Here is an 11,687-nt window from a genome sequence, read left to right as displayed (position 1 = left end):
CGGTTAAGTGGCGGATAACGGTACTCCGTGACTATCTAAGTCGGTTTTTTCAGTTTTCCCAAAATAATTGAAATATATAATAATAATAATAATAATAATAATAATAATAATAATAATAATAATAATAATAATAATAATAATAATAAGGATTAAGGACCATGAGTACTTTATATTTATAGCACAAATATTATTATCTTACATATCGTGCTAATTATTTTAAAATGTTAAAAAGGTTATTGGGTTATTTTTTGTAAAAAATAAAAAAATTAGTTGGAAATTATGATTAATTATTACTCTTTTTTAAATCATTTTTTCATTTGTAAATTCAAAAAATATATATTCATTTGTAATATATTGATATAATATACATATTGTTGGATCGATCGTTTGTCGTTTTACCAAAAGATATAGTTTGTGGTGAAGATTCAATTTAAATTTTTTAAATCATATAACAGCTCAAGTATCATGTTTTGACCGCTCTATCTAGTAGGGACGATTATTGCACCCAATAATCTATATCTCAATAATTACATTTCTTGTGATCAATGTGAATCGAACTTGTGACATTGACTCTGATATAAATTATGGGACCGAGTGTTTGTCGTTTTACCAAAAGTTATAGCTGGTGATATTGATGCAACTCAAATCTTTTAAACCGCACAACGNACAACGACACAAACATCATGTTTATGTTGCTCTACCCAAAAGGAACCCAACACATATTCTTATGTAATTATATTATAAATGGTCTTTAATATTAAGAGCAAAGATTCCAAAAAATTATATTGTTTTCACTAATTGTTTGATATTACAAACTAAAAATATTAATTTCATGATGTCAAAGAAGTGTTCATTTATATAACTAACCGAATACATTACACTACAAGGTATTTTAGAAAAATAAAAAATTATATCATGACTCCAAATGATTATTTTATGGTGCTGAATTATTATAATATAGTAAAAATATGTAATATGTTTTAAAATATGTTGCTTCATCTGTATCATGACTTAGGTTCGTCGATGTTATTCTATGGTATATAATCCAAGAAGCATATTGAATAAAATAAATTATTAAAAAATATATTTCAACACCAAAATAGAATTATGGATCATCATACTTCTTAAATTAAAATAATTATATTCAAAATTAAACACATTTTTAAATAAAAATAATACCATTATTCAAAAATTAAAAATAAAAAAGCTAAGAGTAGGTCTCTTGTGAGAAATTCTCAACCCTATCGATATTCACAATAAAAAGTAATACTCTTAACATAAAAAGTAATATTTTTTTTATAGATGATCCAAATAGTTTGTCACAAGGGAAGTGACCTTAGGTTAAAATTTAAGGGCCTTGCTTGCTTGGGACAATAAAAAATATACGACTCATTTTAAATTTAATTAAATAAAAGGGATTTTGACTTTTTTAAATCGAAAAAAGGGAGTTGACTGCTGTTAATTAGGTGAGTTCATTTATTAGGTCATTAATTAGTTAATTAGATTTTACTTTTTTAAAAAATATTTTTTTAATTGATATATCCCTCCTCGATTTGAGTTTTCATTTATTCCCGTTATTTTTGTGTTCTTCACGACAAAATAATCAAAAATCATTTGAAAATTTGAAGATTTGTAGAGAAGTAAGTATATACTCGAATGCTCTGCATTGCTAGATTTGTTTCAGTTTAGTTCTGATTGTATTTTTTTAGAATTTTTGTGAGTGGAGTTAGTGTGAGTATTTACAATCGAAGAATNTCATAATAATTAAATATAATTAAATAAATAATAAAAAAATCAAGAAAAAAAATTGCTTGGGTCGAGGTGAAGAGCTTCACCTCGACCCACCCAAGCTCTTCACAATTGTGAAGAGCTTGGGTCTCCTGCCGAGACCCAAAGACCCAAGCTTTTCACAATTGTGAAGAGCTTGGGTCGAATGGAGTATGATTCTATGTGTGATAGCATCTACTATACCAGGAATTTGATTGATTTATTTATTCTCTTTTTAGATAAGAAAGAAGAAAACATACCTTTAGAGGACAATCAACACATGGTTCCTTTATCCCAATTTACCTTTCACGAGAAATTGGATAAACTCAGAAAAAACGCACGTTCTTATAGAGATAAACGCTCTTGGTGAAATGAATAGATGTATTTATTGGATATTGGCAAGCTCTTCACAATTGTGAAGAGCTTGGGTCGAGGCATCTCGACCCAGCCCAACTCAAAAACAAATATTCGACAAAAAAAAAAGAATCTCGACCCATCTCGTCCCAAAAAAAAAAAAAACTCGACCCAAAAAACAAGCGCGTCTCAATCACGCTTGTTTCAAGAAATTAAAAAAAATTACAATATCCGGTTACAAATTTGTAAACGGGTATTCTTGTAGCACACAAATCAATGGTGTACAATGGTGAATATTTCAATAGAGAAGATATTTGGATCACATGGCTTGGATAATATCCACAGTTGTGGATGCCCTTTATAATATAGCATATTTTTTTTAAAATATATATTGTTGTCTATATAATAATCTTATCTTTGTTTTGTAGGTTTTGCCACCTGTGATCAAGAGAAGATGTGGAAGGAAAAAACAAAACAGATTTCCATCTGTAGGAGAATTTGGTAGAAGATAAGATTGAATGATATGTAATTTGTTTGAATTTAAAAAGAATCGATTTGATTTTATTAATATGCAATGTGTTTGTGATGAATTTTTAATTTTGGTGTGGGTCGAGTGGACAAGATTGTAATGTGTGTAGTAGATTTTTAAATTTGGGTCGTGCGGGCGGTAAATTGTTTCAATTTTGGGACGAGTGGGTCGAGTGATAATGTTAGAGGTTTGGTTTAGGGTTTAGGGTTTGGGTCGAGTTTGGGTCGAGATGGGTAGGAAATTTTTGATATTTTTGAGTTTTGATCATTTTATAATATATAATTCACTTTATATATGATTAGAATGTAAATATATATAAAAAATTTATTTGTGTAAACATTAGTTATATGTTATAATTTAAGTATGTTAGTTAAAAAATTCATAACAAGTAGAAGAATGTATCTCTTATTCTAACAATGTGGGTTGAATTTATACTCGACTAAAAATCTTAACAAATTTTATAATTCCACTAAAATTCATAACAATTTTATAATAATAGAACTAAAAAAATTCATAACAAATTTCATTACATATTCACTTTAATGAATGTATATCGAAGCATATGAAATTAATGTTTATTGTATATAAACATTAACAAATTTTATAATTCCACTAAAATTCTTAACAAATTTTATAATAATAGAACTAAAAAAATTCATAACAAATTTCATTACATATTCACTTTAATGTAATGAATGTATATCAAAGCATATGAAATATATATATATATATATATATATTTATTATATAGTTTTATGGGTCGAGAAGCCAAAATTATGTTTTTTGACCCATCTCGACCCACGCGACCCACCAAATTTGGGTCGCATGGGTCGAGTATAATCCGACCCAATTTTCTGACTAGTCATAACCCTCGACTCAGTTTTGATTGAAATTGTTATAATCTTTAACACATAAAATTAAATTACCAAATTAAGTGTACTGCATCAAATATTCTATCTCTTTCTCATTTAAAAATGATACAATCTTCTTACAGATTTCAATGTATCTTGATCCTAAAGTTAACTTGCATTCAAAAAATTGATTCTTTCCAAATTTAGCGGAAAGTAAACCTGTAAAAAAAAACAAAAAGATTATAAGTTGTATATATTTAAAACAAAACAAAAGTTATTAATTATAAAAAATTAAAATTAATGGGTCGTGACTGGGTCGTGAAGTCTTCACGTCACGACCCACCTGGGGTCGTGAAGCCCACGACCCTGGTCTTGGGTAGTGAAGCACTTGGTGCTTCACAACCTTGGTGCTTCACAAGTGCTTCACGACCCAAAGTTGGGTCGTAAAGCACGGCTTCACGACTCGTGAAGCCGTGCCACGACCCTGGGCTTGGGTAGTGAAGCACTTGGTGCTTCACAACCTTGGTGCTTCACGACCCTGGGCTTCACGACTCAGGGTGAAGCTCTTCACCCTGGTTCACCCTGAGTCGTGAACACTGACGAGACCCAATAAATTTCATATCTCAAAATAAATTTCTTAACAATACGTGATTTTCTTATTGGATTTGTTGCAGATGAATAACTTATAGATTCGTGGTTAATTGTTAGCCAAAAAATGAGAGGATGAAAGGTTGAGAAGAAAAGGATTTTTTGTGAAGATAAGGAATGAAATGAGATCTAAGATTGAGTCAGGAAAAATAGAAAAATTGAGTCGAGTAAGTTTTTTTATTTAATTAAATAATAAATTTTATTATATATAAAATTAAAAAACACTAATGAAAAAATTAATTTTTAAATAAATTTTTAACAAATGATAAAAAAATAAATTACATCCGCTTTTTTTTTTTTAATAAACTCTTCCGTCACTCCCTTTTCCTATTTTTTTTTAATAAACTCTTCCGTGCTTGCTTTTATTTCAGCCGGCCTGAAGAAAAAAGAGAAGGAAAGCTCAAGATTCAAGAGTAACGAGATGTCGGGAATGGAGAGACTTCAAAGAATGTTCGCCGGCGCCGGCGGAGCCCTCGGTCATCCGCCGCCGGACTCACCCACTCTCGATTCATCCGAACAAGTCTACATCTCATCGCTGGCGCTTCTCAAAATGCTCAAACACGGTAAATCTAAGGTTTTGATTATGGTTTTTGAGTAAATTATATTACGAATAACTATTGATTATGCATTTTCCGCCGGCGGAATGAACAAGTAGGGTAAATCTTGCTGTTTTATTATGAATAATTATTAATTCTACTGCATCATTCAAGATTTCCTGTGTATCGATGCTATCGAGTTTTTCGGTTTTGTTTTTCTTCATTATAGGTAGGGCAGGGGTGCCGATGGAGGTGATGGGGCTGATGCTGGGTGAGTTTGTGGATGAGTATACGGTGCGTGTTGTTGACGTTTTTGCAATGCCCCAAAGTGGAACTGGGGTTAGCGTTGAAGCTGTGGATCATGTGTTTCAGACTAATATGCTGGACATGCTGAAGCAAACTGGAAGGTTAACAAAATAATGCTATCACAAACTTTTCACTGTCTGTTATGTTGGAGCATTGCTCTATTTTGGCAATTGGAAGGAGGCTAGGTTGTTTTAGAAATGGGAGAAAACTACTTTTGTTGGGTCGGGTGAATGGGAAGAAAATTGTGTATAATAAGTTATCAAGTAATCAGCAATTTGGTTCACAAATGGGATTGGATCCCAGGTCACTGAAGCAGGAAGATGAAATGGGAAAATTTGTGAATAGGATTGATTAATCAGCAACACTGCTCTGTTCTTACCTCAGAATGAAATAGGAACTCAAATGTAGTTTTCTTTACAGCTAATTTCTACCTCTTGTTCACATCAGCAATCCTGTTCAGTTCTTTCTTTGGAAATGATCTATTTGCTTACCTGTGGGCATCCAGCCACTTTTACTTGAATATAGATGCCCTTGTACTGGCTCCTTGGAGCTGCATGACTAAAATATCATCATAGTGGTTTAGCTTGAACCCAACATAGAGAAATCGATTAATAATTCTATCATTTTAGTCTTTCAAATAGGAACCATATATTTTCTTGCATAACAGTGAATTCAATAGGTTTGAAATAATATGATTGTTTCAAATTCTTTTTTAGCTGAAGCCAACTTTTATGAGCAAAAGTGAAATTTTTATTGATATATTAATGTGCTATAAGTCAACCCGAAGACATTCATCAAATTGTAATCCCAATACTTTCTAGTGATAGGTGTTTAGCATTTTCTTGACAAGACTACTTCCTACTTCCTGGTGAATGTGCCAACTGTCAATGATTGATGGTGTGTTTTTGGTTTTTTGGTTCCACCAGTGAAGCATTTCCTTGATTGCGTACAGGTTCATTGGCATGATATCATTCTAGGCACCAAAGTTTGATATGCTATGCTCATTTTCCAATGTCAATGTTCTATTTGGATTTTATATTGACCTAAATGAAGGATTTATTGCCAATAAAACTGATTTATATGAATGGATACTGGTGTTTAACTTTGTTTTGTTTTGATGAATTTATAAATGATTTCAAATTATTGACTTTGACTTACATTTCATATAACATTCTGGAAGAATGTATCATATATCCCTTCTTTTTGTTCAATATAAAAGTTTCTGGATTGCTTTTAGAAGATTCATTTAGATTTTGCATTGTGCATTTTTGTTCACGATGAGTATATTTGGATATTAACTTTTTCTTTCTCGCAGACCTGAGATGGTGGTGGGTTGGTACCATTCGCATCCTGGTTTTGGGTGTTGGCTTTCTGGTGTTGACATTAACACACAGCAGGTACATGCTCTTCTTTTTATTGTTGCGTCATGGACCAGTCATTTGGGGTCTGGCGGCGAATGATGCTATTTATTCATATGCACATGCTGTTTGTGATTATGTTTTCTAAAGATGTTGCCATGTTGGATATTCATTTAAGCATTCCTTGCCCTTTATTTGTACCTTTTGTCATTCTTGCATTGTGCTGATTGTGCTCTGGCCCTATCCGTGTATGATGGGACATTAGAATTTGCTGTATGACTTTTTGCCATCAGTATTTTTTGTTATAGTATTTAGACACACGGTATAAAATGTTTCCTTGCTTATGCACGACGACTAATTGGGCCAATTTTTCATTTAAATCGCTTATCTTTGAGCATTCAAAATTTTCCTTTTCCTGTTGTATCACTTAGAGTTTTGAAGCTTTAAATCAAAGGGCAGTTGCCGTGGTGGTGGATCCAATTCAGAGTGTGAAGGGGAAGGTGGTAATAGATGCCTTTCGACTGATTAATCCCCAAACCATGATGCTGGGTCAAGAGCCGCGACAGACAACTTCCAATTTGGGCCATCTTAATAAACCATCTATCCAAGTAATGGAGAAAGCCTTTGGTTTATTTTATTTCAGTGTGTTTTCTCTGTTTCTAATGATTTGATTTTATTGCAGGCTCTGATTCACGGTTTGAACAGGCATTATTACTCCATAGCCATAAATTATAGAAAGAATGAATTGGAGGAAAAGATGCTATTGAATCTTCACAAGAAGAAATGGACAGATGGATTGACCCTTCAGCGGTTTGATGCCCACTCCAAAACGAATGAGCAGACAGTCCAAGTACTTTCGTTATCTTTCCTTATCTTTTCTTTCTTTTTTTAACAAGCAACGGACAGCCATGAATCGAGTATTTTTACGAATATAGTGGTTCTTTGATCAAGGCTTTAAGGGAGTTTTTGCAAAAGATTATGCTTTTTTAAAAGTTATCAAATTTATAGAGTGTGAAGAAATGGGCAAAATCAGAGTGGATCAATGTTTGAAATTAAAATGAAAAGCTGAAGATTTTTTGAAGTAGAGTTGTAAATAAGTTATTCTAATACTAGTTTTTTAATAAAATACCAAAAATACTGTTATTGGAGATATGATTTGATTGTGTATTGTGAAATGTAAATAAATGTGAAGAGTAATTTTAGATTAGACAAAAATAATGTGGTAAGTGTCCAAAATAACTTCTATTTATTTATCAAAATATCATAATCACTTTTAAAGAATCACACTCAGCATGAGACCAACTTCTGGATTTGAAAGAAATTAAGCTGAAGCAAAATTTGAGATCTTTAAGAAACACAAAAAAATGTTTTCTTTTTAAAGTGAAAAGTGAATAATCATTTGTTTCGGTGGTTGCAAACACTCCTTAAGTTCAGTCATCAGATTCGACGGACCGATATGTCATACTTTCAGGCTGGCTTTTACAGAAAATCGGAACATTATAATTTATTTATTAAAATACCGCAGTCGATACTATCACCATGTGTAGGCAGTTGTCTTGCTGGTGTGATTTTGTGACGTTAGGACATGAAATAATCAAGTATCTTGTTTTGGTTACCTTGCAATAAAGATTACGAGGTTTTGGTGGTAGAACTAATCCGGTAATGTTGATTCTTTCTCGACATATTGGTGATATTAACACTTGAGAGTTACAGTTTGATTATGATTTCCAGTGTATCAAATGCTGCTAGATATAGGCGTTTTAGCTTGACATTTCACCCTTGTATGATTCCTCTCTCCTGTACCAACTCACCAATTTTCTGTTTATAATTAATTGTACAGGAGATGCTGAATCTAGCGATCAAATATAACAAAGCAGTTCAGGAAGAAGATGAGTTGCCTCCTGAAAAACTAGCCATTGCTAATGTGGGAAGACAGGACGCAAAGAAACATCTCGAGGAACATGTCTCAAACCTGATGTCTTCAAATATTGTTCAGACGTTGGGGACGATGCTCGACACTGTTGTGTTCTAGATTTCGGAGTTGTGAGATTAGGAGAAATGTCGATTACCAAACTGTTCTTTGCTCTGTCTCCTATCCTTGATCAGCTCTTTTGTATCCTGTGAGAGCTCAACTGTTTTTAAGTCTTGAAGCCTTGCTTGGTGAATATTTTCCCCCTTTCCATCCTATATGATATCGATAAGAACTCGTATTTGCATACTTCGGTCGTGTAAACGACAGTAGTTTATAGAAGGGAATGAAAGGCTAAAAATGAATTAACATACCGAAATAATACTAATTAGGCCCAACGTCTTCGGAATCTTTTAATCCGGATCGATGATTACGGTTAGGTCTCTTCAAGAGCCATATCTATAGATTCACCTGATAAATTTGTGGAATTGTATTCACCCAGTCTTTCTTTGGAAATCTACTGATGATGAATAAATAAATCAAGATTTTATCATGACTGTAATTTAACCAAAATAGTTGGAGGACTCTTTAGACAAAATCAAAAACGTGTAATTGTGAATAGTTTTTCTTTGGAAATCTATTGAATGGGTCGATCCTCTCCTCGTGGTTTGTTTTAGCAACCTATCCTACGGTCTCCTAACCAAGAGCTCGCCGACGATCAACCCGTCGCAGATCAATCTATAGTTTTGCAATGACATTTGCCACCTTTATGCAATTTTTGTGTTATTTTTGAAAATATTGGAAATCCGTTGAATGTCATAATCAAGTCTCATCTCATCCGATGGATGTACGACACCGAGCTCTCCCGATGTAGCATCTCTCCTCATGTGAGATTTTTTCAATGCTATTATATAGTCAGTATCTTCACTTTATGCAATTTTTTGTGTTGTTTTTGAAAAAACACTCATAATAGAAAACTTTGGATACGTATAAATCACTGAAACGATGGATCAAGTGCATGTCAAATTTCACAGTCCACGTATGATGTCCAATTTCTTAAATATTAAAAAATTAATTCTCTCACATATTTCTTTTTGGCGCCTTCGTTAATCGTTGGGGTCGCATGGCATGGCTTCTCACTTTACCAGAAAGACGTGTAATTTAGTCTTCTGGTTTTCATTGTTTTTGTCGTTACTTAATAAAGCCTTGTTGGTCTACAATTGGTTTGCCAGAGTTGGCAGACGTGCACAATTATTGCCCATTAAAATATGAGGATTTGGAATGATCGCCATTATTATTATTTAGTTGGGAAAATGTTGATCTTTTTCAAAACTGTTCTCATTTTCTCAAATTAGTTAATTAGGCCGTCCTATTTCATTGGACTTGATATCTTGGTATAAGAAAAAAGACTAAATCAGGAAAACTCCAAACTATATATATGGACTAAAACGTGTATGAACCTGAGTTGCTACGAGATTGAATATTCTATAAATGATTGCAGGAAGAAAATAATTACGATTTTTTTAATAGTGAAGTAGTCGAAATACAAGAATGAGCTTGAACAATTGCAGATAGGACACAAAATCAATGGAACATAACTAAACTTGCTGGACCACAAGTTCCAAACTTTTATTTCCTTTTTTCGGGTGATCTTTTGTTTTCTGTATCATCTTGACTCGAATCCCACATTAATCCTTGTTCAAGAATTCAGCACATATCTTGATAAGTTCCATAGCTTTCTTCGAATCAGAATCAATGATATGAAAGACATGATCCTCGCCTTCTGTTTCAAGAAACTGAGCTTGCCCTTTCCATGCACTCTTCACCAATGATTCGTAGTACAATCTTCCTCTTTCCCTCAAAATATCATTCCCTGCAACGCAAACAAGAATCTTGCTACAAGCCAATCCTTCAAGACTCGAAGCCCCGATCACGAACGGGTTGATCCACGGGTCATCGCAGCCGAGATCCGACGGGCAGACGAATTCCCACCACTTGTCCACCACCGATTTGAACATCGGATTCTCCTCTTCCACTCCGATCGGATCCTTTCCCCAGAAATATGGGTGCACCATTAAGATCCCGACAATCTTGAGTTTTCCTAAGCTGTGATTTTGTGTTTGTAACCCTGCCTTGATCGCCAAGTGATGCGAAATGTTAGCGCCTGCACTGTCTCCTGCTAAGTACACTTCGTCAAAATCAGCAAACTCTTTCAACCAAATTTCGCTACCATTTTCGATGTGTGAAGCAACCCATTGAAGCGCTGCCCACGAGTCCTCGTACGCCGTAGGAAGTGGGCTTTCAGGGGCTCTTCGGTAATCAACTGAAATAAGGACGATTTGAGCCTCTTTAACTAGCTTGCTCAGCATGTCGTGGTACTTGGGATCAGCAGGAGATGATATGCAGAAAGCTCCGCCGTGGAAGTAGACGACTAAAGGGTGTTTCTTGTGGTGGTTGGCCGAGGGACTGGGGCGATAGAGCCGGGCTGATACGCCACGTTCCGGTAGGATTAGGACATCCTTGGAGGAGACTCCGGTGTCGGAATCTAGTGTTGGTGGGACAGTTTCTACTCCTAGAAGCCTTTCGACGGTTCCATCTTCGTATACTTTTAGGTAAGGTGGAACATCATGGACAACCGCCTTTGCATCCATCGAGGTTTCTCTGTGTGATCCTCTCTTTCGTGTTTGTTTCTGCGAGGGAGACTGAATTAAGACAGGAAGAAACTTAGCAGCCGAGTTGGAAAAATAGGGACATAAATAGAGAGGATTAATCCATTTATGTTTTTCTAAGTTTTTTTATAATACAAAATAAACTCGCTTAATATTTTTAGAGTAGGTTTCTTATAAGACGGTATCACAAATCTTTATATGTGATACGGGTCAACTCTACCGATATTCACAATAAAAAGTAATACTCTTAACATAAAAAGAAATTTTTTTTATGAATGACCCAAATAAAATATCCGTCTCACAAAATATGACCTATGAGATCGTCTCACATAAATTTTTACCATATTTATATTTACAGAAGAAAATATTACTGTCGTTATTAGGAAATAGTTGGTTTCAGTTTCTTGTTTTATTGGCATTTAAATAGGGTTGACTATAGACAGATACGTAATAATTGATATCCTCACTTTAACTAATTAATTAATTCCACATAATTGTGAGATGCAATATTCTATTATTATATGAGAAAGAAAATCTTTTGCGATGGAGAAATGTATGATAAAATCCCATTTTATATTATTTAAAATACTAGTCTTTGAAGAAAAACTAAATATTTGTAATCCCACCGAATGTGACTAAAAACGATAGTCAACGAAATCAAATGATTTATAAAATGTCCTAAAAGTCACCGATCTAATAAACTAATATTTAATCAGTAAAATTTTTATCATTTAACTTAATTAAGATAAAATAAATAAAA

At 33.6% G+C, this 11,687-nt stretch overlaps 2 protein-coding genes across 2 annotated transcripts; one reads left to right on the top strand and one right to left on the bottom strand.

Moving 5' to 3' along the window:
- Nucleotides 1-4,509: 4,509 nt before the first annotated feature.
- On the top strand, nt 4,510-8,399 carry LOC140961678 (26S proteasome non-ATPase regulatory subunit 14 homolog). Its single transcript, XM_073420337.1, has 6 exons — nt 4,510-4,712; nt 4,915-5,092; nt 6,307-6,388; nt 6,781-6,957; nt 7,032-7,199; nt 8,190-8,399. Exons 1-6 carry the CDS (start codon nt 4,571-4,573, stop codon nt 8,379-8,381), a joined length of 939 nt encoding a protein of 312 aa, XP_073276438.1. The 5' UTR covers nt 4,510-4,570; the 3' UTR covers nt 8,382-8,399.
- Nucleotides 8,400-9,762: 1,363 nt separating this feature from the next.
- Nucleotides 9,763-11,049, bottom strand: LOC140960757 (probable carboxylesterase 2). Its single transcript, XM_073419019.1, has one exon. It carries the CDS (start codon nt 10,907-10,909, stop codon nt 9,947-9,949), a length of 963 nt encoding a protein of 320 aa, XP_073275120.1. The 5' UTR covers nt 10,910-11,049; the 3' UTR covers nt 9,763-9,946.
- Nucleotides 11,050-11,687: the final 638 nt, after the last annotated feature.

Source organism: Primulina huaijiensis, chromosome 16 (genome assembly GCF_012295235.1).
Source record: "Primulina huaijiensis isolate GDHJ02 chromosome 16, ASM1229523v2, whole genome shotgun sequence".
NCBI lineage: Eukaryota > Viridiplantae > Streptophyta > Magnoliopsida > Lamiales > Gesneriaceae > Primulina > Primulina huaijiensis.
Note: the sequence above shows the minus strand (reverse complement) of the source record. Positions and strands in the feature narration are given on the sequence as shown.

Coding starts and splice junctions, on each gene's coding strand:
- LOC140960757 (XM_073419019.1), bottom strand. CDS start 10,909: ATGGATGCAAAGGCGGTTGTCCATGATGTTCCACCTTACCTAAAAGTA.
- LOC140961678 (XM_073420337.1), top strand. CDS start 4,571: ATGTCGGGAATGGAGAGACTTCAAAGAATGTTCGCCGGCGCCGGCGGA. Junction 4,713..4,914: donor TCTCAAAATGCTCAAACACG/GTAAATCTAAGG, acceptor TCTTCATTATAG/GTAGGGCAGGGGTGCCGATG. Junction 5,093..6,306: donor ATGCTGAAGCAAACTGGAAG/GTTAACAAAATA, acceptor TCTTTCTCGCAG/ACCTGAGATGGTGGTGGGTT.